Raw genomic sequence first — 20,195 nt, 5'->3', positions numbered from 1 at the left:
CGTGGTTGTATGCGCAGCACCTAAAAATACTTGACACACAGTAGGTACTTTTGGGGGGAATTCAGTGAAGCATGAAACAAAACTCAAGATTAATTTTTATTAATTTTCTAAATGCCTTTTTAATTTACTACATGTATTGGGTGAATGTTAATTGTTCGGTAAAATTAGGCAATTCTAGTGACAGCGTTCTGATACAGTAAAAATATTAAAATATCAATTCATATTAGAGAGTTGGGCATGTTGCTGCCAACGTCTTAAAAAGTGTATTAGCTGAAGGATCAAAAAATAAAATAATTTTAGAAAGCTTTTGAAGAGTATTTTAAGAGACAAAACATGTGAGGTTTAACAACACGTCTACACTTGACCACCACCGAACTACCATTCTACTAAACAAATACAATTTAGATGCAGCTAAAATTTAGCAGGGGCCCAAACCCACATCCTATCCGAAAGACTTATGCTTTCCTGTCATTGTTTTTTTTCCCTTCATATTTTGCATTCGTTAGGATTGTAGTTTTAACAGTTCTTGGTGCTTTAAATTTAAAAAGAAAAGAAATAGGGCTTTCTCATATTACAACTTCAAGGAAAAGGCCCATTCAACGAGGTATAAGAGGCCTACAAGCTGCACACCCTGCAACAGCCTCACGCTCCGATTTCATCTATGGGTTTTTGTACAGTTCTTTTTTGGATGGATGGTGCAAACCGCGCAAGTGCAGCATTAAAGCCTCCCCGCCCTGGGAAACGATGCAAGAACATGCAGCTTAGGCTGCCAGGTTCTCCCTAACACACAGCCAAAGGCTGGAGGCCCGGATACCCGCCCCCAAACCCCGTCCACAACAATCGTTTCCTCCCTCCCCGCCTTTTACATACAGTACACATACAAATACACACACGCAGAGCAGCCAGCAGAGGCGGGCCGGGCCAGACCACTCTGCAAACCGCAGGGGGGAGCTGCCGACGACGGAGCTTTTTTCTCCCACGTATTTGTTCCTTTGCCTCAGTAGCTCTCTCGGTTTGGCTGTAAATGTCGGGCAGAAGCCAAGCTGGGGATCCAGCGGCTTCCGAAGTTCCGCTTCCGAGCCCTACACTTCAGGCGGGTGCTGCGTTGTCCCCCCGCCCTCGGCCCGCCGTTGGTCCCGCCCCAGTGCTAGCGGGCGCCGAGCGGGAGCCGCGCGGGAGCAGCGCAGCGACGGCGGCGGCAGCGGCGGCGGCGGTTGCGATTCGGAGCCGTTGAGACGCCTCTGCGGCAGCTGGTGGCGCAGGTGGCTTGCGTGGACGCGGGCAGAGGCGGCCGGCCCGCCACCGCAGCCTCACCGCCCGCGGCCCCGGCAGGTGAGCGGGCGGCGGGGACTCGCCCCGCCCCCCCCTCAGTGGCCTCGCTCCTGGCTGTAGCGGGGAAGTGGCCGCGGCCCGCCCGGGAGCAGAGGGGCGGCCCGGGGCTGCGACCGTCGCGAAGCAGGTTGGGGGAGATGTCCGGTGTGGATGGGAGGGGGACGTTCCCCCTTCCTTTGCCATCTTTTTTCCCTCTCCTCAGACCCCCTCCCTCTTGGGGCTTAAGCCCGGAGAAAAAAGCCAGGGGAAAGATGGGGCGGGAGAAAGGGGAACGGGGGCTGAGAAGCATCTCAGCCTCAGGTGGTGGCGTCTTTTCCGTCGTCGAGCGGTGGACCTGCAGAAGCCTGGAGGGGTAGCTCCCGGGCTGCGGAGGCCGCGCACTCGCGGGGGAGGAGCGGGAGGCGGCTCTCCCCTCACTCTCCCACCCCCACCTCTCGTCGGCCCTCCCCTCCCCCTCCCCTGGGCCTCCCCGTGCGGCCCCTCCCTTCGGGTTTCTGAGCATTAACCGCCCTCGGTGCTCTCCCTCGCAGGCGCGTCGGGACGCCTGGAGGCATCTTCCCCCTCCCGCCGTCCCGGGAGCCTGGGCGCCCGTCCGCCCTCCGCCGGCATCCCCCGGCCGTCGGCACCGCCGCGCCTCCTCCCCGGGCTTCAGACCCCCCGCATCGCCCCCGAAACATGACTCGCGATTTCAAACCTGGAGACCTCATCTTCGCCAAGATGAAAGGTTATCCTCATTGGCCAGCTCGAGTAAGTGATTTTAGCCTTCGTATTTAGCGGTGCTACCTTCCCCAGGGGCCTACTTTCTACCCTTTCTCGTAATTTTGTTCTCGGGTGCTTTCTCCCTCTTGCTTTCCTTTGGATTCTTTTGTAACCTTTCGTTTTAGCTTTTTGCCCAGGAATCTCCCGTGGAATTGTAAAAATCCAGGTGTTTCTGCTTAAGACTTTCCCTGTGGGTTTGTTTTTGACAGACTTGGGCAGGTTTTCTTAATAGGAAATACTTAAACGTGATGCCAGTTAAATGTTCCATTGTAGGTGAAAATAATCAAGGTTGGACTTTGTTTACCGTTTAATGAAGCATTGACATTTTAAAAATTTTGAGTAAAAGGCAGAGTATCAGTGGAGTTTATGCAGACTCTTGGATGTCAAAGATGTGATTAAATTGGTTTCATAGGGATTTTTTTATGTTTTGTAGTTGATGAGACCTGGGTTTGCTTGTTTAATATAGAGATTTAGGACTGGATATTCTTGAAAATTGTACGATAAGTTTTTTGTAAATTTATTTTCATGTTTGTATTCGTTAAGTTTGCCTTATGACCTTGAAGAAGTTGTTTTACCTCTTTGTTTCCCATAGGCGAAAGAGTAGATTCCCACTCTAGTGGTACAGAGAGGTAATTAAGGCCCAGGATTTTTGTGACATTTAAAGAGTTGAGACTAATACCTAAATGCCATTTTCGGAAAAAGAGGTCTTTTTGTTAGCTTATGGGAGGACTCCGGTTCTAAGATCATGATAGAACCAAAAAACTGTTGAGATCCATTAGATTAGAATGCTCAAGATTTTTTTTTTTTTAAATATAAACTTGATATTATTAAGTTGTAATTTCCGCCAATTTACTCTTCTTTGAGGGGTGTTATTTCTTAAAAGACAATTAAATCCTGTATTTTTAATTATGTCAGCTGGGAGAAAGCATACCCATTGGTTACAGAGAATCATGTAGTATGTTTGTTGATTGCTGTCCAGGTATAAAATGTTTACTGTTCTCTTGGTTTTTCCCATCCAGATCTTGCTTGCAGGGTTCCTTCCTAAACCTGGAAGGATCCTCCCCTCCCCACAGTCTATCAAGTCTGCCTTTTCGCTGGAGTCTTATCTTGAACAATCCTTATTCATAATTTTCTGTATATTTGACATTCTAATCTGTTTCCTTTGTGATGACATTTTAAACTCTTAGGTGTGTGCTTTGATTTCTAAATAGATTATTTATAAGATTTTTTTTTTTTCTTAAATTGTAAGCTTCTTGAGGGCAGTAGACATAAACTGAATTTCTTCATGTGCTCCACACTCCTTAGTTTGCAATCATGTACTTATAAAACACTCTTTCTTGTCTGAATAGAGGAGAGGGATGTTGGGCAGGTTTAAGGCCCCTCCAGGATACTTTTTTTTTCCCCAGTGGTTTTAACATCCTTATTTATTTTGACATGTTATAAAATCTGAGGTTATAGGGTATATCTATATTCACATTTCGATGCTACATTACATTTATGAGCCAAATGAAAATGTTTGAAAAGTTATCTACTTTTCTTTCAAATTGTCTTCTCCACATGCTTCATTGTGTTAGGTGATTAAGAGCTGGTACTCCTAAAAGCAGAATAAGTAGCCTTAGGAGGGCCAGAATTTTCCTTCATTAATAAGTTCTATATTCATTCAACAAGGTCACTTGATTGGAATGGGAAATTTTTGTTTCTTTTCTCCTTTTTTTCTTTATAGGCAGCTGATTTTGGTTTGATACTGTCTGTGTCCAAGAATTATGTTCCTTTTTCTGTCATCTCCAGTCTTAACAAATTATGTCTTTGCTTTAGAGAGATTAGGGTATTTATTATCATCTGTGAAGATGATAGTTGTCCATATTTTGATTTTAATGTTTTGTGTCTCTATATTTCAAACTACTTTAAGTTTTCTTTTAAGTTTTGCATGTTCTTATAATCCTGTATCAGTAGTAACTTTCTACAGTCAACTTTTTAAAAATTGCCTAATGCTTATTAAACTCCATAGGTACTGCACATTTAAAACTGTTTGCTAGCAGAAGGAAGCGTATGAACTGGGTTTACAGAAAGTATCCCTTAAGGGCTCTAAGGACTTTGTATATAAGTATAATGATGGTATAGGTGAGGAGATTAAAGTCCCTTAGAATGTTAGTTGATAATGATAATGTTGGTGTCTGAAACCTTCAGACTGCATAACAATCAGATCACTTTCACCATCTTTTTTTCAACATGGTTATGCATATAGAGCATAGTAGATGCATAGTAGATGGTCTGTTTCCTTCTTAACAAAGCTAATTGATTTTTTAAAATGTCTTTGAAATTAGGAAGGTTGTGACACAGAAATGTTATTAGGAAGTTAAGTAATGAAAAAATTGAAATGGTAAATTCTGACTTGATATTACTGCCTGATGGCTTTGCCTTTGAGGTCTGCTTCTCCTTTATTATTAAGAGAAATTAACAGGTATAACAGATATGTTAGACATGATAGTGCCCGATACTTTCTTCGTTACTTGATTAGAATGATTGACAGAGAAATGAAAAAGGAACAGAACTTCATCTGATTTAGCCATATAGGTGCAAGATCTTTCTAGAACGTGTGTTTCAAACTTAGAGAGATACTGCTTGTAACTTTCATTTGTGTCTGCTTTTACATTACTCGGGTACTTGTATAGCCTCCCTGCAGAAATACCATTTAGGATTTTTTAATGGGTTTGGTTGGGCTCCCTTATCTGAAATACTCTGGGTCAGATATATTTAAAAATTCAGAATTTGAGGTATCTGTGGTACATATGGTATATATTTTGCTCCTGGTAGGCTTCTAGAATGGCACATGGTAATCTAACAGTATTTTTGCAGAGAAGCATCAGTAGAAACACTGGTGGATAAAAGAAATGACGAAATACCTTCATGGTCAGTCCAGGTTTTGCCATGAAATGAGTTTTTGAGAAGTATTTTGGGTTTCAGAACTTCGTGGGTTTCAGAACTAAGATAGGGATTATGACCTACAGAACTGGTCTACTTTTATCAGATCCTTTTTGGATGTCTTGTTCTCACTTTATTCTGGTGTGTTGAGGTGTGTGTGATTTAAAAGATGTTAATTTTTCTGATCTTTCTTTTAGGTAGATGAAGTTCCTGATGGAGCTGTAAAACCACCCACAAACAAACTACCCATTTTCTTTTTTGGAACTCATGAGACGTAAGTCCTTTTAGCTCTAAAGGCAAATCAGAGTTAATTTAGTAGGGTCATTTAGCATACAATGAAAAACAAGTAGAGATTACGTCATAGAGAAAATAAGAGTAGTAATAGGAAACTTTAAGATCATCTTTGTATTTTGGAAAAAGTCTTCAAGTGTCCCTTTTAAAATATATTTTTAGGGCAGAAAAATTAGATGCTGCCGGTTTAACTTTTCATTGGAATAGATGTTTCCTTAATTATAAAAGGAGGATGTATATGGAGCCTCTCAGCAACCAGAAGAATGACCGATAGATGAAAATATATAAACAAAGTTCTTAACAGGGCATTTGGTAATGATATTTAATATACTAAATGCTTTTCATGAGAATGGCCTAGCTCCTTGTTCTAGACTTTTGTGATATTACCACACAAATGCTGTATTATGGTAAAAGTGGGAAGAAGTCTGGATAGTTCTCTCGTGTATTTCTGCGGTCCTGAGAGCCATAGCAACTGCTCTGCTGCCCCTGGTGGATATGGGGGCAGAGGACCAATTTGGTAGAGCAAATTAATTTTTCAAAAATTGCAACCAAATGTTGAGCTGATAACTTCTAGGTGCATAGGACTACTCCAAGGCTTGTTTCATTGATTTTGGTGTGTGATAATCCTACATACCTATAATTTAACAGGCTTAGAAGTACTGTTTATGTAATTCTGCTGACTCTGGACTTGAAGTTTAAAATCTGCAATAATTTTGCTAAAGTAGGCTTGTTTACTTTGGACCAGGAGAAACAAAGTTGTTGATATAGTTAATTAGAATTATGTGATCCTAACAGTGTCTACAATGGCAACATTTGGTTTAGTGTTGCTTAGCTACCTTATGAACTTTCACATAATTTCTGTCAACAGCTTTATTGAGGTGAAGTTTACATAGTGAAGTTTCACTTGTTTAAAGTATGTAATTCAGTGGGTTTTAGTACATTTCTTTTTTTTTTTTTTTACGGTTTTATTTATCTGTTTGACAGAGAAAGAGAGATCACAAGTAGGCAGAGCAGAGAGCCTGAGGCGGGGCTCGATCCCAGGACCCCAAGATCATGACCGGAGCTGAAGGCAGAGGCTTAACCCACTGAGCCACCCAGGCCTCCCAGTACATTTATTTTCATGTCCATTAGCAGTTTTATTTTCAATTTTCTCCTTCCAAGAATTAGACAGCCATTGTGTAGATTTGCCAATTCTGGACATGTCATATTAATGGTATTATATAGTGTTGCATAATTATTTTTTTTAATGCAGTTTTGAGACTAGAATTGGATCTGCCTTCATAATTACTTTGAGTCAGGTTTAGGTGTATCCTAAACATAAGAATTTTTTTTTTTTTTTAAGATTTTATTTATTTATTTGACAAACAGAGATCACAAGTAGGCAGAGAGAGAGAGGGGAGGAAGTAGGCTCTCTGCTCAGCAGAGAGCCAGATGCGGGACTCGATCCCAGGACCCTGAGATCATGACCTGAGCCAAAGGCAGAGGCTTAACCCACTGAGCCACCCAGGCGCCCAAGAACTTTTTTTTTTTTTTTAAAGATTTTATTTATTTATTTGAGAGAGAGACAGTGAGAGAGAACATGAGCGAGGAGAAGGTCAGAGGGAGAAGCAGACTCCCCGCAGAGCTGGGAGCCTGATGTGGGACTCGATCCCTGGACTCCAGGATCATGACCTGAGCTGAAGGCAGTCGTCCAACCAACTGAGCCACCCAGGCGCCCAAGAACTTTTTTTTAAACATAAAAAGTTTTATAAGAAATGATTAATTTCTTACTCAATAGGGTAATCTACCATTTAAAATACATAAATTTAATAAGAAAAGGTTTTTTTTTTTTAAAGATTTTATTTATTTGACAGACAGAGATCACAAGTAGGCAGAGAGGCAGGCAGATAGAGAGTGAGAGAAGGAAGCAGGCTCCCTGCTGAGCAGAGAGCCCGATGTGGGACTCGATCCCAGGACCCTGAGATCATGACCTGAGCCGAAGGCAGCAGCTTAACCCACTGAGCCACCCAGGCGCCCGAAAAGGTATCTTTTGATGAAAAATTTGTATACTTGGTATTGGAGTAGTAACTTAAGTGTGGTAATAGGTCAAGCTGCACCAGCATCACATGGGAATTTTAAACCTGCAAATTTTTGGACCCCCTCCCCCACAACTACTGAATCAGAAACTGGGGTGTGGGGCCCAGTAATCTGTTTAACAAGCCTTCTGGATGATTCCGATGCATGTGAAGTTTGGAAACACTGTAGTAATGTGAATAGACAGTCCTTCGAATTTTTCAGTTTTGTAAGTTTAGAATTCTTTAAATGTGATTTTTCTGAAATGGGGCAGATTTTATATACTTTCATATGTGGCCTTATATATAGCTTCACAGAACACATAGTTTATTTTTATATTATGTTTAGGGGAATGACTATGCCTTTTCCCCCAGCATTCAAAAATGAAGATTTTTACATTGTAAATACCTGTAAATTTTGAAACAACACCAAATAACCAAATTTTCATTTAAGCATTGTTTGGTTACTAACAAAAAGTGGTACTGAATGATTAATGAAGACAATTATTAATATTCAAGTAATTGGAATATGTTCAAGGATTTAGAATATAACTTTAGAAGTAAACTAATGTTAAATTTTCATTTCAATATGTGACATTTTGTGCTTTAGTGTTAACATAAGTATACCATTTATTATCTTTGGAAAGGCAGGGCTGATATACCTGCTAGGTCTGGTGACTTAACTTTTTTTGTATATAAGGTTAATTTTTAGAGACGAGGTCTCTGATGATTTGACTTGCTGCATCCCACCCCCCTAAATTGGGATGGTGGTTATTGGGAACCTTTCAGTGTGGATTTTGCATAATAAATGAGAGAATATTCTATAAGCTCTCTATAGCCTATAGTTAGGGATATGGGAAGGGAAGAACATGGGAGAAGAAATGGCAATTTGGAGAACTATACTTATTTGTAACTGATTTATAGATTAAGATTTTTTTAAGGTATTTTTAAAATGTGAATTTAGTGCAAAACCATTTTAGAGCTTCATTCATTCTTGCTCTAATGTAAAAACTTTGGTTTTTCTTAGCATTTTATGACATTCACAGTAAATTCATCTAGCAGTCGAGTTTTTAATATTAGACAATAATGAGCCCTTAGTATACCAACTGTGACCATCTGCTAAGTATCTTAAAACTAACATTTAAGACAGGTTCTTAGTAAATGAGACTAACAAGGACCCAGCGCTTTGCTGGAGCCAAGTCATAGTGTTATCTTTGATTACATGTTATAGTCTCTTCCCTTCCTCCCCAGGAGCAGTCAGCTAGCAAGTTTTATTCTTTTCTTTTACAGTGCATTATGATCTGTCCGCTCTTCCCTGTCTCCTTTTGTATATAAGGTTAATATAGCATCAGCTCATGCCACAATTACTCTTACAGTGACCTAACCTGGGCGCCTGGGTGGCTCAGTTGGTTAAGCATCTGCCTTCCCCTTAGGTCATGATTCCAGTGTCCTGGGATGAGTCCACATTGGGCTCCCTGCCCAGAGGGGATTCTGCTTCTCTCTCTCCTCTGCCCCACCCTCCTGTTCATGCCGTGTCTGTCTGTCTGTCTCTCTTTCTCTTTTTCTCAAATAAATAAAGTCTTTAAAAAGATAGTCATATCATGTCATTTCCGTGTCCAGAAATCTTCAGTGACTTCCTAATTAACATTATCGACAAACACTCCCACAATTTATCTATAAATGCTGTGTATTAAGAACTGTATGAATCAGCCTATGCTTACCTCTCCAACCTCATCATATTTTGTTCACTGTTACATAAATCTTTCTCTTATCTCAGGTCCATCCTTATTTTTTTCTTTTTTGGGAAATGCCTTCTGATTTTTCAAAGACATTTAGATCTTAGCTCATGTCCTCTTTTTCATACTTATTTTCTTCATTGCTATGATGAAAAAAAAATTTTTTTCTTTACCCACAAGTGAGGAGCTTGGAGAGCAGGGACATTTGTCTATCTTGTCATCATTTACTTAAGTGGCTGGTGCGTAGTAGCTGTTAAGTAAATATTTGGTGATTGTAAGTGTATGCCCTATGCATTTAATAATAAATGCCAGCTACTAAAGATAACGTTAGCCTACTATTTTTCAAAGACTAATACTTGTGTTAAATTGTTTGAAATGCAGTTTGAGTTTTGCTAATGGCTGTTGCTTACTGAGGAAATACTCTCACAGGTCTATCTCTAAAGTCTAGAAAGTTTAAATGAAGATGTTACTTTGTTGAATTTATCTCCTTAACTGATTTTATCATTATACAAGAATTTGGATCCTCAGTCTAGGAATATAAAAAATATTTACCACAGGCTGTTTTAAAACCAACCTGATACATAATTTGAGGAGTGAAGATGAATCGGGAGGTGGCGGTTTTTGCAACCTGTCCATGACAAAGGAGTAAAGAAATGAAATCGTAGGGTGGGATTTTATTTTCTTTGCTTGTTCTTCTATACAGCTTCTGTACTCTAGCCATAACTAACTGCGCGTGTTGGTGTGGGATCTTACAGTTTCTCATAAGCCCTATACTGTTTATTTATCTCTATGCCAGCAGGCTTATGGCACACAAATACAGATTTAGTTGTCTCTTGAATTGTTGGCTGTTAAAAAGAATGCATGCTGGGACGCCTGGGTTGCTCAATCAGTTGAGCAGCTGCCTTCAGCTCAGGTCATGATCCCACGGTGCTGGGATCGAGACCTGCATTGGGTTCCCTGCTCGGTGGGGAGCCTGTTCTCCCTCTGCCTGCTCTGCTTGCTCTGTCTACCGCTCCCCTGGCATGTGCTTATTTTCTCTCTTTCTCTGACAAATAAAACCTTTAAAAATCAAATAAGAGGGACTCCTGGGTGGCTCAGTTGTTAAGTATCTGCTTTTGGCTCAGATTATGATCCCATGGTCCTGGGATCAAGCCCCACATTGGGCTCCCTGCTCAGTGAAGAGTCTGCTTCTCCCCTCCCCCGCCCCGCTTGTGTTCCCTCTCTCGCCATCTCTTTCTCTCAATTAAATAAAATCTTAAAAAAACAAAAACAAATAAGAAATGCATGCTATTATGAAAACTAGTTATAGGGGCACCTGGGTGACTCAGTCGGTTAAGCATTAGCCTTTGGCTCAGATGATGATCCCAGCTTCGTGGGAGCAAGCCCTACGTCAGGCTCTGCTTGTGGGGACCCTACTTCTACCTGCCACTCTGCCTGCTTATGCTCATGCATACATGCTCTCTCTGTGAGATAAATAGATACAAATCTTAAAAAAAAAATAGAAGCCTAGTTATAAAACAGTATTTCATTATTTTGTGATTTAATAATAATGGAGGAATGAAGCAGCAAGTTAGAATCGGTGTTTCCAGAAGTCGGGCTGTTTAGTAGTACTGCTTGGCAACAGTTAAATGAGTTTTGAGCTTTGTATCTTCAGCTCTGGTAAGCTTTCCGATTTTTTACATATGACCTCTGGTTTACCTTAAAGGTAGAGAGCCCCAGGTGTGTGATAACTGAGCTTTGGTGAGGGATCCATCGCTTCAGACCCTTGAACAATGTGGGTTTGAACTGCACAAATCTGTTATGTGGACTTTTTATAGTATTTGTGAATGTGTTTAATGTGTTTTTTTCTTTATGACTTTTAAAATAATGTTTCATTTTTCCTAACTTTATTGTAAGAATATAGTATATAATACATGTAACATATAAAATATGTGTTGATTGACTTATCAGTAAGGCTTCTGGTCAACAGTAGGCTATTAGTAATTATGTTTAGTGGGAGACGAAGTTATTTGAGGATTTTTAACTGAATGGAGGGGATCAGCACCCCAAACCCCCATGTTGTTCAAGGGCCAGCTGTTAATGATTTGCTATTTTCTTTTTTTAAAGATTTTATTTCTTTGTTTTACAGAGAGACACTGAGAGAGGGAGCATAAGCAGAGGAAGTGGGAGAGGGAGAAGCAAGCTTTCTGCTGAGCAGGAAGCCCAACATGGGGCTCCATCCCAGAACTCTGGCATCATGACCTGTGCCAAAGGCAGACACTTAATGACTGAGCCACCCAGGCCCCCCAATTTGCTGTTTTATTTTATTTTATTTTATTTTATTTTATTTTATTTTACTTGTTAGAGCGCATGAAAGGAGAGAGGTCAGAGGGAAAAGCAGACTCCCTGCCAAGCAGGGGACTCAATCCCAGGACCCCAGAATCATGACCTGAACCAAAGGCAGTTCCTAAACCAACTGAGCCACCCAGGCACCCCAATTTGCTATTTTCTTTCTTTCTTTCTTTCTTTCTTTTTCAAAGATTTTATTTATTTGACAGAGAGAAATCACAAGTAGGCAGAGAGGCAGGCAGAGAGAGAGGGAGGAGGAAGCAGGCTCCCCGCTGAGCAGAGAGCCTGTCGTGGGGCTCGATCCCAGGACCCTGGGATCATGACCTGAGCCGAAGGCAGAAGCTTTAACCCACTTGAGCCACCCATGTGCGCCCCCACCCCCAATTTGCTATTTTCTTAGGACATTTTACATTAGCCTTGATTCTATTTTTTTTTTTAAGATTTTATTTTATTTATTTGACAGACGGAGATCACAAGTAGGCAGAGAGGCAGGCAGAGAGAAAGAGAGGAAGAAGCAGGCTCTCCGCTGAGTGGAGAGTCCGACGCGGGGCTCGATCCCAGGACCCTGGGATCATGACCTGAGCCGAAGGCAGAGGCTTTAACCCACTGAGCCACCCAGGCGCCCCTAGCCTTGATTCTTAAGGGCAATGACATTGGTATTTAAAGTCAGAGTTCATTTATATAGGAATATGGTATCAGTATTTTAGTAGGTGTTTCAGAGACTTATAAAGGAAACCCTGAAACCCTCTTAAGGAAGATAGTACAAAGTTGAGGCTCTGCTGTTTAATAGCTAGATGATCTTGCTTGAATGAGTTCATCCTTTTTCTGGTCTTCAGTTTTCTCATCTTTAAAATGAGGATTTTAGGGGTGCCTGGGTGGCTCAGTGCGTTAAGCCGCTGCCTTCGGCTCAGATCATGATCTCAGGGTCCTGGGATTGAGCCCCGCATTGGGCTCTCTGCTCAGCGGGGAACCTGCTTCCTCCTCTCTCTCTGCCTGCTTGTGATCTCCGTCTGTCAAATAAATAAATAAAATCTTCAAAAAAAAAATGAGGATTTTAGTGATACCTAAGTTCCTTTTCACCTCTGGAATTTGATGGGTAACTCTGAATTAACATGTATCATACCATTGTTAAAATTTTTAAAAGTTTCCTATAAAGGAAAGAAGTCACTTTTATTCCTATTTTTTAGAAATGACCACCAAACCTGTTAATGTTTTGATGAATTTTCTTTGAGATCTGTAGGTCATTTTATTTTTTTTTAAATCTCAATTTTAAAACCTTTTATTTATTTTTGGTGTGCCATTTTAAAACGGGCTGCTTTGAAGAATGAATCAGCCATAGCCACATCAGGTTGTGCCCTTGGGGACTTGTGATGGCTGTCTGATAATCTCAACCCTCTTCATCAGACCTGTAGGATTGCAGCCCCAGGGAGAATCCTGTGTATGTGTGTGTGGGTGCATGGACATGTACTTTTATTTTTTTTTTATTATAATATAGTAGACATATATACTGTTCTGTAAGTTTGCAGTGCCTGGGTGGCTCAGTTGGTTGAGTGTCTGACTCTTGATTTTGGCTCAGATTATCAGGGCCCTGAGTTAGAGCCTCATGTTAGGCTGTGGAGCTCAGCACGGAGTTTGCTTGTCCCTCTCCCTCTGCTGCTCCCCCTACGAGAGCCTGCTCACTCCCTCTCTGTCTTTCTCAATAAATAAAATCATTAAAAAATGTATAAATTTAAGGTGTACATACTGATTTGATACATTTCCATATTGCAGTATGATAACCACCATGATTTGATACATTTCTGTATTGCAGTAGGATTACCACTAGAGCAATAGCTAACACCTCCATTGTGTTCCATAATTATCTTTTCTTTTATTACAGTGAGAATGTGGGAGGATTCTTCTTTTTTCCTCCATGGTTTTTTGAGTCTGATTAAGGGGTTCCTTAGTCTTTTTTTTTTTTTTTTTTTAATTTTATTTATTTATTTATTTGACAGACAAAGATCACAAGCAGGCAGAGAGGCAGGCAGAGAGAGAGGAAGGGAAGCAGGCTCCCCGCTGAGCAGAAAGCCCGATGTGGGGCTCGATCCCAGGACCCTGGGAACATGACCCGAGCCGAAGGCAGAGGCTTTAACCCACTGAGCCACCCAGGCACCCCAAGGGGTTCCTTAGTCTTGAGCACATTCCTTGACCCAGCAATTCTACTGAGAATATATTATGAAGATCGGTGCAAAGATTGAGCAATATTTTTTATGGCTGCATTATTTTTTTTTTTTTTGCATTATTTTTATAATAGAAAATATGTTACAGAAAGTATTCCAACAATAGGCAGTCTATTTTGAGATAGCCATTTGGTGAAATAATATGTAGCTGTTGGTAGTTATTACCATGAAGACATGCTCATTTTAATTTGAAACAGTATGGATGAGTATGTAGTACATACATCTAATTTATGTATGTATATATACAACTAAAAAGCAGACTGAAACAGTGGCTGTCTATAGTTGGTAAAATTATGAATCATTTTTCTTTGGTAGGAGAGGTACTCACTAAAGAATATTTTCAACAGCTTTATTGAGATAAAATGCATATATCATACAATTCATCCATTTAAAGTGTACAGTTCATAGATACATAGTATATCCAAGAGAGTGGTACAGCCATTAGCACAATTTTAAAACATTTCCATCATGCCAAAAGGAAACCCTCTGCCCCTTAGCAGATACTTCATTTTTCTGAAGTTCTGTCTCCTGCCTTACCACGGCTGTCACTAATCTGTTTGCTTGTTCTGAGCATTTCATATAAATGGAACTGTATAACATGTGGTGTTTAAAGACTGGCTTTTTTCACTTATGATGTTTTCAAGGCTAATCTATATTGTATTATGTGATAGTTCTTTGTTAACTTTTTATTGCCAAATACTCCATTGTATTAATCTACCGTATTTTATTTATCCATTGTATAGACATTTGGGTTGTTTCTACTTTTGGCTGTTATGAATACAAGTTTTGTGTGTACCAGTTTTTGCATGGACATATTTTTACTTTTATAGGAGTGGAATTCCTGGGTCAAATGATAACTTTATGTTTAATCCTTTCAGGAATTGCCAGACTGTTGTCAAATCAGCCATGCATCATTTTAATATTCCTACCAGCAATGTATGAGGATTTTAATTTATCAGTATCTTTACCAAGACGTGTTATCTTTTTTTTTTTTTTTAAGATTTTATTTATTTATTTGACAGAGAGATCACAAGTAGGCAGAGAGACAGGCAGAGAGAGAGGAGGAAGCAGGCTCCCAGCTGAGCAGAGAGCCAGATTTGGGGCTGGATCCTAGGACCCTGGGATCATGACCTGAGTCGAAAGCAGACGCTTTAACCCACTCAGCCACCCAGGTGCCCCTATCTGTCTTTTTTGTTATAGCTATCCTAGTGGGTGTGAAGGTAGTATCTTGTGGTCTTGATTTACACTTTCTGATGACTAATGGTACTGAGCATCTCCTTAAATTTTAGTATATTGATAGAGATGCAAATTAAGTATGACTTATGCAGTTGACCCTTGAATTGCATGGGCGTTAGAGGCACTGACCCTCCATGCAGTGGAAAATCTGCAAGTGACTTTTGACTCCCCAAAAATATAACTACTAATAGCCTACTGTCGACTGGAAACCTTACTGATAATATAGTTAATTAGCACATATCTTGTATGTTATATGTATTATATGCTGTGTTCTTACAATAAAGTAAGCTGGAGAAAATGAAATTAAAATTATAAGAAAGAGAAAATGCATTTACAGTACTATTAAATAATCCCCTTCATAAGTGGACCTGCACTGTTCAAACTGTTTTGTTCAAGAGTCTGCTATACTGTGAACATAATGAATAGTAAAAATAAAGTGGAGCATGAAATCTGAATTTAGAGAAGGATGGAGGGGTGGAATTTTTAAAAACCTATTCAGCAGGGGCGCCTCAGTCGTTAGACTTTCTGCCCTTGGGTCAGGTCATGTTCCTGGTATCCTAGGATCGAGCCCCACATTGGGCTCCCTAAGCAGGGAGCCTGCTTCTTCCTCTCCAGCTTCCCCATGCTTGTGCTCCCTCTCTAGCTGTCTCTGTCAAATAAATAAATAAAATCTTTAAGAAAAAAAAAAGTCCTATTCAGCAAAAGTAAGAATAATAGGTATCCAAGTATAATCAAAAGTTATATGTAAAACAAGATGTGAATAAGACCAAATATAAATGATTACATTATATGACTAGAATTCTGTTAAGACTTTCAGATTGGAAAAAATCTTTTTCAGATTGGATTAATAATCTAGCTGTGTCTGGGGTTCTTGTGTGGCTCAGTCAGTTAAGCTGCTGCCTTTGGCTCAGGTCATGATTCCAGAGTCCTGGGATTGAGCCCCGCTTCGGGCTCCTTGCTCGGCAGGGAGCCTGCTTCTCTGCCTCTGCCTGCCTGCCATTCTGCCAGCTTATGCGTGCGCTGTCTCACTCTCTCTGACAAATAAATAAATAAATAAAATCTTTAAAAAAAAAATCTAGCTGTGTCTTACTTTGTGAGACAAAGCTCAAATTAGACATAACCAAGTAACAATATAGTCATAAAGAAAGCAAGAGTAGCAGTATTGGTTTCTAATAAAAATAGAATTTTAAGGTCAAAGCATGAAGAGAAGGGTACAGGCCCAGTATGCATGAAGTTTGGTTACCATTTTTTAAATTTTAACACCAGTCCCCCAATAACATGGTTCAAATTTCACATACCCTAGAATATTAACTGTAATTGCATAAACCACAAAATTTGCTGCTAGCTCTTCAGTCCACAAGTCAAAATGTAAGTAACAGATGCATAGCATGTCACGTTTTTCAAAGGCTCTTGGTGATTGGTCAGTGTGCATCTTGTTTTTCAAATCCTACATAGATGAGAGTGTATTAGTGGTGTTGAATGGTTATCTCAGTGATATACCCACTCAGGTTACATTAAAAAAAAACAATGTAGGGAATTGGCCAAAAAGAATGAAAGTGCAGCAAAGAAAGAATAACAATAGAAGTCAAATTTGAACCAAATGTAAGTGGAGTTATAGAATAAAAAACTAACCTTCAAATGTAGACATGCTGCATTTGGAGGGACTGTGTGCAGCCAGAGGAACTTGGTGAAGGCAAGCTTAGCAACATAAATGAGGAAAGTGCTTGTAATAAAAAGGATGAAGATGTCTCAGAGGAAGTGATGCCAACAAAAAACACTAGACATATTTCACAACATTGGAAGTGCAAAGGATAAAATGTTGGAAGTTGATCAGACTTAGAAAGGAATATGACAATTCGTCAAGGCATAGAAAATATGCTCACTCCATATATAAGTTATATGATCAGAAGAAGGTAAGCACTGTTCAAACTATTCTTCCTGAGTTATTTTTTTTTTTACAAAGAAAAACACTTCAATCTCGATGTTTATAATGTTTTAAAATACAATGTACTAAATAAGTATTTTATTTTTTCATGCCTTATTGCTGTCAAAAATAATAATTTAATGTTTTGACAATTTTAAATTCTGGAATGATCATAATTTTTCCCCTGTTAATTAAGATTGCCTTGTTTTGTCTATTTTTAAGTTTTATTTAAGTGTGTGAGTGTGGGAAGGGGCAGAGAGAGAGAACCTTCAAGCAGACTCCCTGCTGAGTGTGGAGCCTGACAAGAGGGCTCAATCTCAAGACCCTAAGATCATGACCTATCATGACCTGAACTGAAACCGAGAGTTAAACACCTGACTGAGCCACCCAGGTGCCTTTTTACAGGGTCATTGTTTTTTGTTTTTTGTTTTTTGTTTTTGCAGGGTCATTTTTATAGTCTCATGCTGCCATGCAAAGTAAGGACTGTCTGTTTTAAGGAGAGATAATAACCCACATTAAGTGAACTGTTAAACCTTTATACACCAAATAACATTGTGGTAGAATCAGTCTTCTCTTGTTTTTTGTTTGTTTGGTTTGGTTTTTTAATATTTTATTTATCTGTCAGAGCGAGCCCAGCACAGTGGGGAAGCAGCAGGCAGAGGGAGAAGCAGGCTCCCCACTGAACCAGGAGCCTGACATGGGACCAATCCCAAGACTCTAGGATCATGACCCTCACCAAAGGCAGATGCTTAACCAACAGAGCCACCTAGGCACCCCCAGTCTTCTCTTTTGAATAGCTTTTGGGTTTTTTTTTTTTTTTTTTTTTAAGATTTTATTTATTTGACAGAGATCACAAGTAGGCAGAGAGGCAGGCAGAGAGAGAGGAGGAAGCAGGCTCCCTGCTGAGAGAGAGAGCCCGATGCGGGACTCGATCCCAGGACCCCGAGATCATGACTTGAGCCGAAGGCAGTGGCTTAACCCACTGAGCCACCCAGGCGCCCCTGAATAGCTTTTAGGTTTAAAGTCATATCTCAAAATGCCCCATGTTTGAAGTTTTAAAACAGTCTTATATAATTTTGTTAAGTATTTAAGATCCCTTCCACTTTTGGAAGTTCTTGATGGCACCAGTTTTGAGCCCATCGGGCATTTTGAACTGCAAGGGATGGTGCTGTGTTTGTATGTTGCTGCTTAGAATCCAGCCTTTTATCAGTTTACTTTCCAGCTTCAAGGTCTCTGATGGTATTGTGTTTCTTGTCATCTTCAGCCTTATAAGTTCTTTTTGTGAGGTTTTGTAAGAGACTTTGTGTTGAATAGCTTTGTTCTAACTAAGTAGAACAAAGTATATTTGTTTTTGATGGATATTTAACTCAAATTATTTACTTGGAATTTGAGACATTATGTAGGAAGAATTGTTTTACTGTTTTAATTAAATGTGTTAATTTTTCTAATTAGAGATGATGGGTAGGAATGAATGATTCCTAGTAAAAGGCTGAATTTCTCAATCAAATGAGATAATGATGATTTAAATTTGCTTTAATCAATGTGCATTTAAAAATACACAGATACAGTGAGAATTCCTAAATTACAGAATTTAAATTATAAAGCTGGCTTTTATATGCACTGGTTATATTTAAGTAGAGCTCTAAGTCTCTATTTTATTTTTGTTATTTTTAAAGATTTTATTTATTTATTTGACAGAGTCAGAGAGGGAACACAAGCAAGGGGAGTGGGGGAGGGAGAAGCAAGCTTCTTTCCGAGGAGGGAGCCGGATGAGGGCCTTGATCCCAGGACCCTGCTGAAGGCAGACACTTAACTGAGCCACCCAGGCACCCTCTAAGTCTCTTTTTAATTAAAATTTTATCCTAAAGCCTTCTGAAATACTCTTAACTGGAGTGTTAACTGTAATCATTAGGTCCCTAATTTTTTTTTTTTTTTTAAGGTTTTATTTGACAGAGATCACAAGTAGACAGGCAGGCAGAGAGAGAGAGGAGGAAGCAGGCTCTTGGCTCAGCAGAGAGCCCAATGCGGGGCTCCATCCCAGGCGCCTGGGGTCATGACCCGAGCCAAAGGCTGAGGCTTTAACCCACTGAGCCACCCAGGCGCCCCATAGGTCCCTAATTCTTAAAAGAATTTTACCAGATAAGGAATTTGTGATATATACCTAATTAATAATCCATAATTTAAATCGTAGCACAGTTTAGAGGAGAGGAATAGTAATCTGCTTTTCCTTTTCCTTTGACGAATACATGTATGTCAAGCAGCATCACTCACAGGCACAGTGCGTCTTCCTTTATAGAACTGACTGATGTCTGCAGGACCAGCTGATGTAGGAGATATAAAGGGTCTGTTCTGGAGAATATCTCCCATTACACACACAGTTTAGTCTCATCATTCAGAGTCCATATTTGTGAATTTGCCTGCTCACTAAAAATATACCCAAATCAGTACTCAACAGTGCTTTCATGTGCAAGCAAAACAGCAAAAATTGTGAGTGATTTGATGCACACGTTCCTAGCAGAGGTTGACCCGGGCAGTATTTTGCCTTCTTATTTTTGGTTTTATACTATAAACTGTCCTTTTTGCAGTCCTAGGTAGTGCTATAGTTTTTGCATGTTTGTGGGTTTTTTTTGTAGTTGTTGTTATTTTGCAGTTTGTTATGGCCCCCAAATATAGTGCTGAAGTGCTGTTTAGCATTCCTAAGTGCAAGAAGGCAGTTTTGTGCTATATGGAGAAAGAATGTGTTGTATAACTTGCTCACTGTGAGTTCAGTGTGAATGAGTCCCTAACGTATGTTAATGTGTCTTTAAGAAGAAACACACACAAAAAACAAGATGATATATTGATTGGTTGGTGAAAATGTGACCGGAGTCTCTCAAGAACCCTACCCTGTATTTTTCTGGGCGCAGTAGTGTGTTATTTGCTAATTCAGTGTTTGTGGAAACTTTATAGAACATAACTACCACAAATACAAGACTGACTTTAATGAATGTATAAATGAACAAATGAACCAGTTATAACCTCTCATTCCTACATTGAATAAAGTAAAATTCTTAACACATTTTATTCCAAAAACCTATATATATGTGTGTATACACACAGACATATACATATAGTAATATACCTTATTGATAGTGTTTAATGAGTTGTGTTTTATAGCAAATTACTTTGAAATAAAATTCTTTTTGGAGTGCATTTTAAATGGATTAATGCAGTTGTGTCACAGTTCTTTTCATTTTGGGGCATTTTTTAAGATATACATAAAATTTAACATTTTAACCTTTTTCAAGTGTACAGTTCAGTGGCATTGCAGTCACATTGTGCAACCTGTGTTTTTTTAATACAGGACTGGATTCTAGGGGCATGTGATTGAATTTTTAATAAAAGCATTTGAACTTAA

At 39.7% G+C, this 20,195-nt stretch overlaps 1 protein-coding gene across 5 annotated transcripts in view; it reads left to right on the top strand.

Annotated features, from left to right (window-relative positions):
• Window positions 1-1,151: 1,151 nt before the first annotated feature.
• Window positions 1,152-20,195, top strand: part of PSIP1 (PC4 and SFRS1 interacting protein 1) — a 43,080-nt gene continuing 24,036 nt past the window's right edge. For 2 of the 5 annotated variants that reach the window (XM_004765722.3, XM_045079648.1), the window contains exons 1-3: window positions 1,152-1,332; window positions 1,863-2,079; window positions 5,211-5,287. In XM_004765722.3, coding sequence (XP_004765779.1) covers window positions 2,008-2,079; window positions 5,211-5,287 — 149 coding nt within the window. In that variant the 5' untranslated portion in view covers window positions 1,152-1,332; window positions 1,863-2,007. Of the gene's footprint in view, window positions 1,333-1,354; window positions 1,460-1,862; window positions 2,080-5,210; window positions 5,288-20,195 lie in introns of those variants that run through there. The other 3 variants (XM_004765724.3, XM_045079649.1, XM_004765723.3) reach the window with 2 other exon arrangements.

The sequence above is a fragment of the Mustela putorius genome, unplaced genomic scaffold, assembly GCF_011764305.1.
Source record: "Mustela putorius furo isolate JIRA1106 unplaced genomic scaffold, ASM1176430v1.1 tig00000421_pilon_pilon_pilon, whole genome shotgun sequence".
NCBI lineage: Eukaryota > Metazoa > Chordata > Mammalia > Carnivora > Mustelidae > Mustela > Mustela putorius.
This window is presented reverse-complemented; position numbering and strand designations above follow the sequence as displayed.